We start from the raw sequence: 18,552 nt of genomic DNA on the forward strand, positions 1-18,552 counted from the left end.
AGGGCAAATAGTTGTTTTTTGATAATTTATTTTTATAATAATTTTCGCCCTTAGACCATCGAACGAAGTCGTATCGCAAGGCATCGACTATTACGATGATAGAACGATTGAATATGACCGGAAACTTATTACTTTCAGAACCGATGGCGATGGTCGCTTCGTTAAACGAAGAGTCATTAAATGTACTTTTTAATTCTAATTCGTTTCTCTTGAGAAGAAATCCGTCACTGAATATCCATAAACCGAACAAGTACAGGCTAATCACCCAAAATAAGACGATCACGTGAATAACGGTTTCCATTCCATTAGATTAGATTCTAAAACAAAATTAGTAATTCGATTTCTGGATCAATATCACAAGATTAATTTTAACTTTTTTCGTATAAATGTTTACCACGCTGATGTTGTTTACGTGACGGAAGCAGACATTTTGAAAACGCGACCTCTACGTTATCTTAACGTCTATACTATTTAAATGATATTAATTTCATTTTAAACAGGATAATGCTTAATTTATAACTTTAATTTTTGGAATTTGAGATATAATATTAATAGATAGTTATTTTAATAATTGCTAATTAAAGTTGCGTTTTTGTGATTGATTATATAGCGGTGTCGCCGTGTGCACGTGTAGAATGTGGAAGACATGAATTTCGTTTGTGTATGTTGTTGGTTCTTACTAGAGCTTATCGTTTGCAAAGCGACTTTAGACATTCCGTTATTAATTGTCGTATCTTTCGATGGGTTTCGCCATGATTACCTGACCAAAGCTCCTACACCCAATTTCCATAGGTTAATAGAAGAAGGTGTACAGGGAAAATGGATGAAAAATGCATTTATCACGAAAACTTTCCCCAATCATTTCACTATAGCAACGGGATTGTACGAAGAATCTCACGGTATTGTCGGTAACGAGATGTTCGATCCGGTTTTTAATGAAACTTTCCATCTTAATAATTCGGACCCGAAATGGTGGGATAATGGACACGTATTGCCTGTTTGGGTAAGATATATCCAATAATCCAAAGTAAAAAAGTATTTTTATTATTTGGAAAATTTTATGCTGTTTATCATTGAACACCATAGCTTGTCTCGATAGCAAAAAATTTCTAAAGCTGCCATTTAGTTGCTGCATTCCTATAAAATTAGTGATTCTTAACCTTTGCATTTGCGACTATGTCCGGATGTTCTGTGGAAGGTCGGTACGTGATTATTTTCTGGACTCGTTTCTTGCCGTCTTTGTCGGGGATGGACGACGTTTTTCTATGTAAGGGCCACGTTTAAAACTTGAACTGGCGTGGGCCACAGACAAGAAAAAAAATGAGGGTGAATTGCAATTATTTATTCATATATGATCATAAATTAACATAAGTGTACTTAATTTGACGTCTGTCACCGATGCAAACTTAATATATTCAAAATATTTTGTTGAATATTAGTCGCTGCTAGTTTTAAATTACGGTTTCGAAAACAACATAGTTTTAAATTAGTTTTGACATCAGTCTGTTAGCCTGTTTCTTGTTTACTTTTTATTACGTTTTTACTAAGTTGTAAAAAATAATGATAGAATTTTTGCTGCTACTTTCTTAAATTGGGAAATTGATATATTTTTTAAATATTAATGCGGACCGTGGGTTGCCCACTCCTGATCTTTGTTATTAATGTATCGAAACTTAGTTACATAAAAAGTACATATTATCAATAACAAATGAAGTGATTTACGTGGAATGAGAGTAGAATGAAGATAATCGTGTCTGTTATTAATTCACGTTAGATACACTTGATTTGGTTTGCTTCCTTTTATATCATTTTGATATCTGGTTGGATTTACAGTGAACATTGAAACAAATGAAAAATAAAACCTAGAAAAAACTAATAAAGCAGATTTTTTAATGTTATAATGTATTAATTGAATTTACATATATATATATATATATAAATTACACATCAACAATGAGAAGTGGGTCAGAAAAAAACTGAAATATAGGTAGTTCCACCAGTGGCCAAGTGGTTCCATTTACTGTACGNTTAGATAGCTCAATTTAAAAGACTAAAATTCAGTTTCGTCAAAGAATAAGTAATGAAAAATTCCGTGCTCATTTCAATCGGTCCGAATCGTAGGTGCGAAAAAATATGAAATAAAATGGTTCAAATTTTTACAAGATATTATTACTGTTTATTGTGAAATTTTGCCGCCCGGGGCGGGCCGCTCCTGCCGCCCCCACCACGCTACGCTACTGTCTTTATTCTTTTCATCTATTGCGTATCTCTATCATCTCTGACAGTTTTGCAATGTGCATGCGGCTACGCGCATTCCTTCGTGGTGTCTGCGATTTTACTTTTGAGAAATATATATATATATATATATATAATTATAAAATTGTTCGTTTAACTCGTTTAATTTAAATTATCTTCTAATATTTTACGTATGCAACACAACTAAATATAGTTCAAACACTAAGTCTGGAATATATTATATCATAAAAACGAACATAATTGAACCTTGAAAATAAAATTCCAGAAAAGTTTAATACACATAACACAAATGTTTTCGATCTACATAGGATATCTTCTTCAGGTTAAAATGGAAAATGGACATTTATAAGATTATTTGAAAAATCGTATAACAATTGGTTTGTACAAAAGTTTCCTTGTTAGTCAAGACCCTCCCCAAAAGTCAGTGTAAATTAATTTGTCAAAAACAATTAATATTCGTAGAAAAACATTAGAGATGAAAATATTGCGCCGAATAAGTATTATGGCACCCGAAATGAAAGTCAAATTTTTACTTGGGAGTTTCTCTTTAATAAAGATAAGCTTGGCACTTCAAAACCATACCATAAATTTTTTATTATTGTCTCTGCACTTCGCGCCATGTTTCGTAATTTTTTAATGGGTAAAGAAACGTCTTTAGATGCTAATTAATAAGTATTTTTCGCACTCTACATTTCATCAACAGTAAAATTCAGGGTCGGAGTCGCCAGAGTCGAAAGAATTTTACCGACTCCGACTTCACAACATTGCTTACAAGTTAGACTCCAGATTTTACCAACATTAAAGAAAAACCGATATCTTCTTTAACGCGGCATATTCGTGAATTTTGGATAATATTTACTGTAGTACTTTAAATATTAATAAAATGTTAATTCTACCTGAATTCAAACAAGTTTTGAAATCGATTTGACATCTGATATTAAAAAACAAGTTTCGTTTAAAACTGGTTAATCGATTTCCGGTTTTTGCCAGTACTATGTTTTACTATACGAAAGACTAATTTTAAAATATTTCATTTCAATTAGCCAGCGCACCATATCCACTCGACATTCAAATTATCAGAAAGCGCTTTCACAAATTGAAAAAACAATTTATTCCGCAGTCATACCAATGGATTTCTTTTTTTGTTTGTTAAGTTATGATAATGCAACACTTGGCCAATGCCTTTTTAAGAAAAACTGACCCTATTTATGCGTTACAGACGTGGAGAAAACCCGGAAAATTTCACGTGGTCAGCCCGTCCGAGCGAGGCGCGAACCCACGACCGAACACTCCGTGTTCAGGGTATGAAGACCGCTTGGCCACTGGTGGGCGATTTCTTTCTTTGACATTATTCGAACTTCTGATATTTGTCTCTTGATAACTAATGACTAATCATAGTATTGTTCATCTACCCTTCCATCCATTGACGTCATGTTATTGCTGCGGATGAAAGACTGTAAACACACAACTACAGTGGTCTAACTGAGCCTGTGTACAGGACGTTGTGTACCCAGTGCTTGTCGTTCAGGGAAAACAAGGTTCCTGGAAAACAAAAAACATTCTATCAAGATCCTTTTTGTTTATTTCATTAAATATTTTGAAACATTGTCAGCTACATAGTTTTCTTCATTCCATTTAACCAAGTGTTTGGTTATTGTCTTTATTAGCGCCAATTAATCGTGTAATTTCGGGCAGGACGTGAAGTACCATCCAGCGATGTATGACGCAATTGACGCAGGAACATTGCGAACACGCTGAAGAGGGAGTGAATCGCATCGGCGCACAACAGCGCGAACAGACCGGCAGATTCGCCGAACAGCCCATCTCACAGCCTCGTTTGCCACAACATGCGAAATACAAAGCTACTTGTCGCCGTCATCAGGTACATCTGTGTCCACCAAAACCATTTGCAACAGATCGCATGAAGTTGAACTGCACGCATAGCAACCAGCAACAATGTGCCATTAATCGGTCGACACAGGGTTGCACGCCTGGGTGGTGGTGTCGTCATCGCAACTGGACCATTGAATGGCATCGGGAATTGTTTACGGATGAATCCCGCTTCTGTCTGTGGAGAATGACAGCTGTTGACGGATGTGGCGGAACGCTACGTGCCAGCCCTTTTTACCGAGCGTCACTTTTAACCGGGCATCATGGATTGGAGAAGCATCATGTTCGATCAGCAGAAAGCCCTGGTACACATTTCCGGTACTCTGACAGCGGACCAGTATATCACACGAATTGTAGGACGTGGTTCGGCCACTGATGCACATGACACGGTGTTCCAGCAAGATAATGCCCGACAGCACGTCGCATAGCAAACTCTCACTAGCTTGAACGGAATTCCTTTTCTGGCCGGCAGCCTCGCCGGATCTCTCGCCCATCGAACATCTCTGGGACCTCATCCCACGTGAGAGGCCCTGGGGACTACCGTAACATACCGTATACGACATGCACGCCGCAGTGGATGCAGCTTGGCAAGGAATATCCCAGACAACCATTAATCGTTTTATTGACAGTAGTTATTCCTCGCGATAAAGCGAACTATATAGCTACCTGTGAGAGCCATATTCGTTACTGAAAAACAGATATCTGTTGCATATCTTTATTCGGTGGCGTAGCGTGGGTGTCGGCCGCCCCTTATTTAGATAGCTCAATTTAAAAGACTAAAATTCAGTTTCGTCAAAGAATAAGTAATGAAAAATTCCGTGCTCATTTCAATCGGTCCGAATCGTAGGTGCGAAAAAATATGAAATAAAATGGTTCAAATTTTTACAAGATATTATTACTGTTTATTGTGAAATTTTGCCGCCCGGGGCGGGCCGCTCCTGCCGCCCCCACCACGCTACGCTACTGTCTTTATTCTTTTCATCTATTGCGTATCTCTATCATCTCTGACAGTTTTGCAATGTGCATGCGGCTACGCGCATTCCTTCGTGGTGTCTGCGATTTTACTTTTGAGAAATATATATATATATATATATATAATTATAAAATTGTTCGTTTAACTCGTTTAATTTAAATTATCTTCTAATATTTTACGTATGCAACACAACTAAATATAGTTCAAACACTAAGTCTGGAATATATTATATCATAAAAACGAACATAATTGAACCTTGAAAATAAAATTCCAGAAAAGTTTAATACACATAACACAAATGTTTTCGATCTACATAGGATATCTTCTTCAGGTTAAAATGGAAAATGGACATTTATAAGATTATTTGAAAAATCGTATAACAATTGGTTTGTACAAAAGTTTCCTTGTTAGTCAAGACCCTCCCCAAAAGTCAGTGTAAATTAATTTGTCAAAAACAATTAATATTCGTAGAAAAACATTAGAGATGAAAATATTGCGCCGAATAAGTATTATGGCACCCGAAATGAAAGTCAAATTTTTACTTGGGAGTTTCTCTTTAATAAAGATAAGCTTGGCACTTCAAAACCATACCATAAATTTTTTATTATTGTCTCTGCACTTCGCGCCATGTTTCGTAATTTTTTAATGGGTAAAGAAACGTCTTTAGATGCTAATTAATAAGTATTTTTCGCACTCTACATTTCATCAACAGTAAAATTCAGGGTCGGAGTCGCCAGAGTCGAAAGAATTTTACCGACTCCGACTTCACAACATTGCTTACAAGTTAGACTCCAGATTTTACCAACATTAAAGAAAAACCGATATCTTCTTTAACGCGTCATATTCGTGAATTTTGGATAATATTTACTGTAGTACTTTAAATATTAATAAAATGTTAATTCTACCTGAATTCAAACAAGTTTTGAAATCGATTTGACATCTGATATTAAAAAACAAGTTTCGTTTAAAACTGGTTAATCGATTTCCGGTTTTTGCCAGTACTATGTTTTACTATACGAAAGACTAATTTTAAAATATTTCATTTCAATTAGCCAGCGCACCATATCCACTCGACATTCAAATTATCAGAAAGCGCTTTCACAAATTGAAAAAACAATTTATTCCGCAGTCATACCAATGGATTTCTTTTTTTGTTTGTTAAGTTATGATAATGCAACACTTGGCCAATGCCTTTTTAAGAAAAACTGACCCTATTTATGCGTTACAGACGTGGAGAAAACCCGGAAAACTTCACGTGGTCAGCCCGTCCGAGCGAGGCGCGAACCCACGACCGAACACTCCGTGTTCAGGGTATGAAGACCGCTTGGCCACTGGTGGGCGATTTCTTTCTTTGACATTATTCGAACTTCTGATATTTGTCTCTTGATAACTAATGACTAATCATAGTATTGTTCATATAATATCATTTTATAAGACATAAAAGACTGCATTGTCCATATTGTGGAAGATCATATAACTTAATAAAAGTCAGTTTTAGAATTTTCAAAAATATAAATTTAAATAATTTAATTTTTAATTTTTATTTGCATAAAATATACTTTTCCAGAACATAATAATTAATTATTAATCTGACTAAAATACATTGTTAAAAAAATACTACTTATTCAAAAAGTTATTTCCCATATTCTTCAAAATTTAAAATGTTTTGATTAAGTAAATAATAAGTAGACTATAATTTGACGTGGATTTAATTAAGAAGTAATTTAAAATAACGTAATTCTTTAATATTAACGAAAAAAAAATATTAATATCTCTTTTTAGAAATCATACGCATTGATTGATTTTTACTAAGAATTGGTTATACGCAACATTGTGCAGTATTGTATTAAAAAAAAAAAAAATACAAATAATAAAAATAAACGAACAATTTTTAATACATATTATTATATATAAATAATAATAAAATTATTTAATTAATTTTAAATATCTTTATAAATATAATAAAATTATCATCAGATATATCGATTAATTTTAAAACCACACCCACTTAAGAATTTAGCGTTAGTTCCATTTTTTGACGGCGCCTCTCGTGTCGAGTGCAGTAATTAAAGTGCCATCACCTCCGATAGAAGCGATTGGTCGCATTTTGTACGGGCTTTAGCAGCCATTCATCCGCTGGCGGTGTGGCTGGTTCACTGATAAAAATCGGAAAAAAAATTTAGTTGTATTTCGGATCAGAGTTTTAAAATCTTTTCTTTACGAAAATCATGGATGAAGAATACGACGCTATTGTTTTAGGTACTGGTCTTAAGGTAAGCCGAAATGTTAGGTTAAAATATTCATCATAAATTATATTTTACATAAATTAAATTCCGATTTTCTTTATACGTAAGAATCTATCACAGAATTGAACACGTTATTTATAAAAAAACATATATATTATAAAGAAATAATTAGTAAAAATTGGTTACGGTTAACCTAATACTTGATTGTATCCGCCATTTTAAAAGATTTCTTGTCAAAGATGTTAACATGTAAAATTTCATAATTAAATGTAAATGTATTTAATTTTTGTAGTTAATTAAGTAATTATATAAATGACGATGAATATTTGGTATTATAAATCATTTATCTATGTGATTTTTATCTGTGTATGTGTTTTTTAACGTTTATCTTGATTTAATAAGAGTTTTTTTTTGTGTGATAAATAAGTACTATTATTTTCTGATAAAAGAAAAATAATCAATTTTAAATACTCGTGAGGCATTAGCACGAGGAAAAAGAAAGTTTTGTGAAGGATACTCTCCGAGAGAGACATATGTTGTTGTTATATATTTAAATTATTCATTTTTCTTATGAAAATTATACTTTAATAGTATATTTAATTAGATTATGTATCCAGTAAGTTGATATGGCAACCGGTATTTATACTGGAGGAGTTTGGGAAAAGTACTCTGAATGCAGTCCTTTTCTGTCTTTTTTTTTTTTTTTTTTAAATTTAGACTTCATTTACTGTGTTAAAATATCAATATATAACTTGAAAATCATTAAGGATGTAACAGTAAGTTGGTTGTAATTTTTAAAAGATATTTTTGTTAAATTGTAAGATAATTTTCCCCTCTCGTTTATAAGTTATGTAGATCTTTTTACTCCAAAATGAATGTAAAATTTAGGTCGGAATTAAAGTCGAACGATACGTAACATTTATGTCTGCTGTAAGATTTTATGTACTGTATGTAAGTTTAAAAATTATATTTTGCTATAGAATATAAAGTTTAAGCTTGAATTTAGAAAAAAAAAAAAAACAGCACACTTCTGAATTTTAAAAGTACAATTCCAGAATAGTTTAATGCAGATAAAAAACAAATGTTTTTGATCTACATAGGTGGTCATCTTCGGGTTAAAGTGTTCTCAAATGGAATGCGGAAAATGGAACATTCTTAAGATTATTTGAAGACGTATAAACGAGAATTAAAAAAAATTTTTTTTAATTGACTGTTCTTTCGGTATAAAGATTGTCAGGCTTAAGATAATTGTTGTACATCTTTTGAAATTGATGCAACGATTTGAATATCTCGAGAGCTTCTAGTGTCCCGATTTGGTCGTTGTGCTTAGATCGTCTCCATATATCTGCGTTAAACTATTTTGGAATCATATTTCTAAGGTTCAGAGGTGTGCTTTTTTTTTTATTGAATTTAGAATTTATTTAAATGCACTATATCAAAGTGATTATCAAAATAATTTAATAGTACTAAATAAACAACTCATTTTGGTCTCAAAGGTCCTATTTGTTATTTAAAATTCATTTAAGAAAGTGGGAATAAGAACTTTAAGCAAGCTATTAAGAAAATCTGTCTGTTAATATATTTATAAAAATTATCAAAACATTCTAGAGTATTATTAATAGAGAAAATATTGTTTTAATTCATTGACCAGAATTTTGCAGTTTGGCCAATTATGTTAAGAGATGAGTCAAACACAGTAAACATAAATATCAGTACCAGTTTTGATAACGAATCACTCTGATGTTAGCCAAGCAATTGTTTTATTTAATGTGTGAATATTGAGTGACTTATTTGACTTTTGTATTCATATTTACAATACACAGTTAAGAGAACTAGATAAAAAAAATATTATTGGCTGTATATAAAATATTGAAAATATCTTAGGTAAATTATTATTTAAAGAATAATATTACAGCCCATTCACAATACTCCACAAAAAGAATTAATGACTATTTTGAAACTTTGGAAATAATCATATCATATTGGTTTATTCATATATTTAAAGCATCATTGTCATGTGACTGTTCACAAGAAAATAAGACGCTACAGAAATGCAGAATCAAAACTGTATAGGAAAATAATCTAAAATCATCTTTTCAAAAGTTTAGATGTACGATATGTGTGACTAGGATTGTATTATTTCTTATTTACAAAATATGATTTAAAAATGCTTCTTTAGATGTTTTTTTATTACTGTCTTATGATGCTAAGAAAATCATGAAGTCTTGAATAAATCTTCATTGGCATAACTTATTTTGCTTCTTCCAAATTCCCTCAGTAGAAAGATCTGCATAATGGATGAAAATACCACTGTTCACTTACTATGATGATGAGACATAACAGAAAACACCTTTTCATCCTATTTGTCATTCTTTGTGACTATGCAATATATTACTTTACAGCTTCAAGCTTGTCTGAATAAAGTGATGTGATAATTAGTAGGCTCTTGAGTTTAAAAAACTTAAAAATCTTTTATAAGAGCAGAGTTCATCATTTTAAATATTTTCTTTTTAATAAAGTTTGATTTCTACAAGCTTTCTTCAAATTTTAATTGTTACATTTTCAAATTACAATTTTTAACATATAAATTAAGATTTACATAAGATTTGTGGCTAGTTTTTAACATTTTCCTTTTAAGTACAGTGGTACCTCAGGTTACGAACGCCCCAGCAGACGAAATTTTCAGGATACGACATGAAATTCGAACATATTTTTGCTCCACGATACGAACAAAATCTCACCATACGACGTTACATTAGTTCACATTTTTCATTTGTTTTTCTTACTACAGTTATTTTTTTTAATGTATTACTTGGCTTTAATTTGAGTATGTTTTTCGCGTTGGAACGAATTATTTGGTTTTACATGTAACCGTATGGGAAAAGACGATCCACCTTACGACATTTTCATGATACGATCTCAGTTTTGGAACGGATTAATTTCGTATCCTGAAGTACCACTGTATATGCATGGTTTATCATTTCAAACTATAAAACCATCCTTATTTTTGTGTAAAAATACAGATAAAAGTTGTTAATCTTTACACCACTAAAAATTGTTCATTTGATTAGAATGTGATATACAATAAATTTTATACAGCAAAGTAAAATGTGATCACTAATTTCTGCTCTTATAACAAATGCATTGTTTCATAAATATAAGGCCATCAGCAAAACTGTTTTAGAACGATTCAGATTTGGTGAAAGAACTTTTATGTAAATTATTAATACTTATTATTCTGGATTACACATATTTCAGAATAAGGTGATAGGTTGGAAAAAAAATGTGGCATAAACAATTATAGCACCTCAATCATTGTGTGAGTCTGAAATATGACAAATTTACCATCATAGTAGAGAAAGCAAATTAGAAAGGCAAATTGCTGCCCTAATTGGATGTTCTAAAACTGTTTTACAATGTTTTGATAAAGGACAATGATTACATTAGAAGTGCAGACCATTGGTATACCCTCCTCAGTCAGTTCATTGAATCCGTCATTTGGCTGTAACATTGAATGTGTAGAGGAATTGTACAATATTTTATTTGTACTATTGAGCATTTGTTAAAGAACAATAAGAATGTGAACTATGCATGAAATAAAATCTGTCGCTGCAACAAACTAGGCTAAAGAACAAATGTCCAAGAAAGATGATGAAATTTCTTTGTATGAAAATGCTATGAAGTATCGTTCTTTAAGGGCCTGATTGTTATAAGCATTATTGGTGTGACATGTAAAAAGTCTGAGACTACCTTCAGCTGTTGGTTGAATGGTGGTTTGTTGTTATCTGGGAAGCTGTAACACATTATGGAATAACTGATCTAGTGTACAATACATACACAACAGAAGAAAAATGAACATAATGAATTTTTAATTAATGTTGACTTTATTCAAACACATTTTAAAAGATGTAAATTTTAAAAAATTTTATTACATTTAAAAACCAATGATTAACTGTAAAATAACTTGCCACATATACATTTATTTGTATATATATTTTTAATAGTTTATAGAAGCATTCACTTTGGAAAGTTTGGTTAATATTGAGATAGTTTAAATAAGTCTAAAATTTTGCTTATATTATCTACAAACTAGGAATTCCATCATCTGCATGATTGTTACCGAATCTCAAATTGACTTCCATGTATATCCATGTGTGGATATATACTTTATCTGCTGGTTTGAGTACAAATATTTCTTTAATACTAGAGATTTTTGTCAGTCAGATTATCTTTCTCCAGTATAAATTGACCTGTATCTCTGGTACTATTTGCCTACATAGCTAAGGCTTGGGTGCCTTTATGTTCCATGTCTTTTCCCTTAGGAACAACAACCAGATCTTTAGCCTAAGTACTCTGTCATTCCACCAAATTCATGACAACAGGTTTGGCACAGAGATGCTTATATAGCCTGAAGTTAGCTTTTAAATAAGATTAGAAATGTTTGAGATTTAAAAGTTTTTATGGTATAATGTGTCAAGAAAAATGTCTATACCAAATTAAATTTTAATTTACTTGTTTTGAAAATGCATATGTTGTAGTATTGTTTGTCTTTTTTTCCTTTCTTACATCATATACTACTGTGATCAAAAAGGATTGGAAATGATTCATTTAAACTGTGCACAAGCAAGAGTACTTTTGTCATTTTTTTTTCATCGTTTGATACAACTTTCATCAACATCTAGCTGCAATCTGTATGTCATCACCTGTTTTTGTTCACAAATAAATTCTTGTTTTGCAAAAATTCTTTACACTCAGTAAAGAATTTTTGCACTTGCGATTTTTCAAAATGAGCAAAGAACATTAAATTTTGTTTTTGCAATGGAAATAATGATACAAAAATGTTGGAAATGTGAAAAAAAGTGATGTTTGATAGAGTATCACCACATCAATTTCAAGTGGTACAAGTTTATTCAAGGAAGGCCGAGAATGTGTCGAAGATGAACATGCTTTGGTAGACCATCCACTTCAACTGATGAACAACATGTCGCTTGAGTCAGAGATTTGGTGCTCAGTGATCATTGATTTATGATGTCCCTAATTGTTAAACATGTTTCAGTTTTATTGGATCTTATCAAGCAGTTTTAAAAGATCATTTTGAGCTTGCTGCACTTTTCTTTAAGTTATCCTGCAATTATATGTTGAACTTTTCCTAAAACATTGAGTGGCTGATGACATGCTTCCTCGAGGCAAATCTTTCTTAAAATGCGTGATTACAGGTGATAAAACACTGTTTTATGCTTTTGATACTGAAACAGCTCAACACTCAAGTGAATGGTGCTTGAAAGGTGAAGTGAGATAAAAAATAACCATGTCATTTAGTCAAAAATCAAGGTCATGTTGACTGTCATTGTGTTGTACAGTACATCATGAATTCCTCTTGACTGGCTCTACAGTCAACAAAGGATGTTATTTGAATGTTTTGCATTGTTGCATAAGGCAATTTATAGAAAATGACCGGATTTGTGGCAAAGAAACGTGTGGATTTTGCACCATGATGCACTTTTTTACAATGCTCTTGTTCACAAATTTTTTGATTTGATGAAAAGTTCAACAAATATAGTTCTGCAAGCTATGTATTCATCTGAGATGGCACCATGTAATTTTTTTTCCTGTTTCTCAACTAAAATTTCCTATGATCCTTTAAAATCCTATAAAATTTCCTTTGTGATCACTATTTTGAGTCAGTTGCAGAAAATTGTTTTATGGCATCAAGTCTTGACAGGGTTTTGCAAAAATGACTTTAAAGCATATTTTGAGGATTGGAAAAATGGCTTAAGTGAATTGCAGTGGGAGGAAATTACTTTGAAGGGGACGAAATCAATTTTGAAGAATAAATCCAAATCTTGTGTTTTATTGAGCCTTTCCCGATACTGTTTGAACACGTGATTTAAATAAATAAATATACAGTGGGTGATCGGTTAATGAACATAATCCGTTCCAAGACTTTGTTTGCTATCCGAATTGTTCGTTAACCGATTATCAATTTACCATAGGTTTTAATGGGAATTTAATTAATTCATTCTGGAGACCCCAAAAATAAAAAAAATATATAGTTTCTTACTACGTTTATTTATATGTAATAATAAAAATACATACACACACAGTCTTGCATTTTTATTAGTCATGTTTTTTTCCGTTTGAAAGGATTAAAGAATCTGTCTAACGTCGATTGCTTTTCTCTCTTTTTTGGGATTTTTCATAAGTAATCAATAGCATTGCAATTGTAGAAATCCCTAAGCCTCAACCTGGTTTGGATGTCACTCTAAGACCGTTGTTCTGACATCCTCCCACTTCTTCAAAGGATTTTTAATAACAAATATCGGCATTAATCCTCTTTTTCAGAAGAAAACATATCTCGCCAAGTTTCTTGGTGTTCTTCATTCAAGAGTTCTTGGTGTTCTTCTATCGTCAGATTCGTTTCAGGTTCCATTATGAACTCTTCAATGTTCTTTATTTCTCAGATGTGTTTGTTACTCCTTTAGCCGCTCGAGTCTTCTTGATTATACACTATTTTTCTTAAATAAGATTGAACTGTGGCCTACTGTAGACCTGTTCACGCCATACTGCCCAGCAACATTAGTCATCTTCTGCCCACTCTCTACCTTTGCTATTATACTCTCACTTTTTGAAAAGAAAGACAGACGCAAAACTTAACGAGTGCCTACCCGACAGTCTCGCAAATACATAAAAAAAATCATGTCAGAAAAATAAAAGGCTGGAATTACAAGGGAGAGTTTCAAAGTTTGGAGGAATACTATCTGATCGGTATATACCAGCTTGAGCGGCAATGTTGACGTCTCCCACACTCCGAAAAGTTTTGAATTGTTGCCCAAAGACAAGGGAAGACCAATCGGTATTCATTATTTTATGTCGCTGCTGCTTGTGTTTCTTCTGTGAGTTGTTTGTTATTCGATCATGTGTACGTTGTCCGAACATAAAAATCTTTTGCGAACGTGTTCATTGTCCAATTTGTTCGTTATCTGATCTGTTTGTTAACCGATCACCCACTGTATATATAAAAACATCTTACCTCTAAAAAATGTATTCATATTTTTAAAATTTTCTTGTTCAAATGAGTTTCAGGTAATAAAGTTGATGTTCTTTTAACAAATTCAATTTTCATATTGTTTCAGATCATAACTTTTTTGTTTTTGTAGCTATTCAATATTGAATAATAATGATTATCATATAATTAGTCTTGCATAAAATTCATCAATAAAATAATTTTCAATTATTATAAACAGATGTTTATATTAACCTGATTTTTATATTAATGCCAAACAATTGTATAATTACATCAAGCTATAATAAGGCTACTATTTAATAATTAGATATCAAGTAGATGTAAATATTTGACCCAGAGGTAGGCATTAGGAGCCATCTCTTGATAAATTTAATAATAAAGTAATTTGGCCTAGAGTAGTTTATTGAGTAATTAAAATAATTGCCTTGATATATATCCTAATAGCATGATAAGTAATCCAGTAATTATTTGGCATTAAAATTATTTTTATAATCTTAAATGGTCTTAAAACTACTAGAAAAATAATTATTCCAATCCTGGATTTTTTGGACATTAATTATAAAATAAAATAAAGAAAAGAATTTGAATATTTCTACTATAAAATAAGTAGTCTGTTATGATTTTCTGAATATCAAGGTTATAATGAAGTGAGCAAATAAACTTTCTACTATATTTTCATTTACTACATAAAGTTAGTCTTGATGCATACTATTGATCAGTATTTAATATAATTATTTAAATCTTTCACTGTGTCTCAACTCTCTATAATTGCATAATTTAGCAGTGGTGAATTAACATTTATAGGAAAAAGTACCAACCAAGTTTGATCATGAATGTTCTCTTCAATAAATAAATTTCTTCTGTTATGTCCTAAGCCTGATGCAAAGGCTTAATTTGCTTACAGTAATTAGATCTGTATAACTAACAATACTACAGTCCAGTGTTCTTCTTAGTTAACTCAAATTATAACTTTGTTAACAGATTTATGAGTAGATATGATTTTTAAATTTTGTAAACCTTACAATGAACTTCCATTCCAGAACTTCATTGTTAGTTTAAGCAGTATGTAGATAGGATATGTTCAACTTAACATATCCTCTCTATAATAAAGATCCACATCCCGTCGGGAGACAAAATCCAATATATAGACATTGGGAAGGCTTCATTCAGGCGTCATTTCTCTCCCAATGCCGCCTGAATGAAGCCTTCCCATTGTCTATATATCCTCTCTATATACTAATGGTGATAGGCTTATGCACAATCTTAAAATTTACCATATATAATATTGCATGTGTAAATGCAGTATGTTGTAATCATCTACAGTGCATACAAAGCAAAATAAAATACTAAAGCTGTTTAGGTAAAGGAGTTTGTCATAATGGGTACCTGCTATCGCATCACATTCATTGAAATCAAAAAAACGTACTGATGGAGTATTGTAATTTTCATATGAAGTGATTTTTATTTTTAATTCTCTTTATTCTAATTTCAATTTTATAAAGTAATGTGGAAACTCTGCAGAAAATTTTTTCAATTTTGAATCATTTATTTCATATACCAGTTTTAGCTGTTGTAAATTGAGAACAGCATGTTTATTATATTTTACTTTATTTGAATAACATTGTCTTTAGCTTAATACCTTGTAATAGTGTGAGAAAGATAAGGCTTATTGTTAACCGAAAAACTATATTCTATTGTGTTGTCACTCATCATAAAAATTCACTGTCAGAACTAGAACCTATTAACTTAAGATTCAAAAACTATTCTAGTGAATAAACCCTCTGCTGGAAAAGTATGGATGGTTTTTATTTTATAAGTTCTTGTGTGTTGAAATAAAGTGAATGGTCACTTTTATAATCACTTAAAAGGGGGTGATGGTTTTTTAATGTGCTCACCCAAGTTTAAGAATTACTGAGATGGTCTAGCATCAGATTCAAAGGACTTAAAAGGATTTTTTTGGACAAATAAACCAAAATGCTAAGTGGTTATAAAAGTGAAGGATTTATTAAAGTCAATGGTGTTGAATATGGCATTATTCAAATGAGAATGAAAAAAATACTTTATTTATTTCATTAATAGTTGATCTTGCATAATACTTGCACCTAATTACCAAAGAATAGAAATAATTGCCCTTTAATAGTAAGTGCACTCTAAGAAACAGATGCAAGATGAAAAATTTAAATATATTTTGTTAGAATAAATATGGTATATCAAAATAACAATAGGCAAATGAAAATGAAAATATTATTTGGAAAGTAATCTACATTCAATCATTCTATTCACTTATCAATATGAAACTAAAAGGGGTGTGTGTAATATCACTGTTTTAACTGTTCGAAGTATATGTTCTGAAAAATCTGAATGTTAGATGTTTTGATGTTTGAATGTTTGTTTTAGTAACAAATTTAAGTGTGGAACATTGATGAAGCATAGCTTCAAAAACATTTGGTTTTTTGATCAATGTTTTATGAAAGTTCTGTAAATAAAACAGTATTTGGTTTCATAATCCATATTCTGTTTCCATTAAAGATAAATGTAATAATTTAGTGTGCAAAATTTTTCAGTTTAAACAGTAGATTGGTACAGATTAATACTTGTATGAGCTGCTCACTTGCCAAATCAATTAAAGGAAATTTTAAAAAATAGTTCATATTAACTTTAAATTTAAATAAACATTGCAGAATTTACTTTTATATATCATTTATTAAAGCTATGCTTTAATACATAATGTATAAAATTAGTTATGCAAAAAATTTGAAAATAATGATTATATTAAGGATTTACAAATGGAGTTAGTCGATTTGGCCTGTGAAAGGCTCATATGGAGCTGGCTAGGTTCCATTTTTTTTAACCAGTATTGTTGAACCTCACTTAATGAGCATAATTCATTCCAGAATCTTAATTGTAATGCGAAACACTTGTTAAGCGAAACACTTTTCCCATATAAATTAATGCGAATATGAATATGACCATGCTGAAAAAAATACTCAAATATTTTATGTATGATGATTATTCAAAGAAAATTATACAATATACATTGTTAAGGAGTGTGAATCATTTTCATCTTCTAGTGCAGAATGAATTAACCTGGAATGCAAATTCGATTTGCAGAAAACAAAAAATCAAAATAATTGCTGTATAATATAATTAATTTATAATTTAGACATTTCTAGAATTTAATTTTGAATTGGTCATTCAATTTAATGAGAGATGGCAGCATAACATTCTACCTCTAATTTCTAATATTTAATTGTAGCCTTTACATAGCCCAAGAATTTGGCATATTGTTTGGTGTGTATATTATGTAACGGACTATGGTTGTTGAAATATTATCTGAAAACTTGTGTTCAGACATATTACATATGTCTGAGCACAAGTTTGGAAAAATGTGTGATCACAAGCAACATTAAAATGCTAGCGGAACGAGTGCTAAACAGACTGATGTAGCATGTGTATAATTCGGGACTTTCTCTCTCCTTGTCACTTGTTAAGCAAGTCATTTTTTATGGTTTGTTTCGTTCACTATGCAGATTACTTGTTATGAGAGGTGCTTGTTAAGCGAGGTTCCACTGTATAAAATGATTTTAATTTCACATTATACGACCAAACTTCTATTTTTAGTTCTGCTATTATTCCTCAGAAATTTTCACTAAATAGTGGATGACAAATGTCACAATGAGAGTTATATAGCATTCATTACTATACAAAAGTGAAAATCACATTTGTTGATGATTGCAATACAAAATCAGATTTAGTAATTCACAACTTCTTATCAAAGGTCTAATATTTGAGGAAGATCCATTCACAAGTATTTTTTGATGCTATATGGAAACTTGACTATATATCATTTTTGTACATAAATCTAAAGCTTAGTTTATTAAAAATAAAATGTACATCATAGAATTTTTCTTCATCAATAAAAAATATTTTCATTTGAAAATCTTGCATCACTTATTTCTTTGGTAATTAAAAAAAAAAGATTGACACTGATCTCAATAAAATGTTGAAGCTTTTTCCTATTTTCTACTATACAGTAATACCCCGAACTTACGTGATAGATGGGACCGAGCGATAATTGTGTAAGTTGAATTCACATAAGTTGGGGTATAATTTTGCATATAAATACATACAAATTATTTTTAACCTTTAGGGGACCAGGTTGC

General features: G+C 31.2%; 1 protein-coding gene across 1 annotated transcript in view; it reads left to right on the forward strand.

Annotated features, from left to right (window-relative positions):
- The first annotated feature begins 7,193 nt into the window (after window positions 1-7,193).
- The window catches only part of LOC111640557 (rab GDP dissociation inhibitor alpha-like), a 46,653-nt gene continuing 35,294 nt past the window's right edge, over window positions 7,194-18,552 (forward strand). The window contains 1 exon segment of the mRNA XM_023386579.1: window positions 7,194-7,392. Coding sequence (XP_023242347.1) covers window positions 7,348-7,392 — 45 coding nt within the window. The 5' untranslated portion in view covers window positions 7,194-7,347.

Source organism: Centruroides sculpturatus, unplaced genomic scaffold (genome assembly GCF_000671375.1).
Source record: "Centruroides sculpturatus isolate CEXI.00-Female unplaced genomic scaffold, Cexi_2.0 scaffold148, whole genome shotgun sequence".
Taxonomy (NCBI): domain Eukaryota; kingdom Metazoa; phylum Arthropoda; class Arachnida; order Scorpiones; family Buthidae; genus Centruroides; species Centruroides sculpturatus.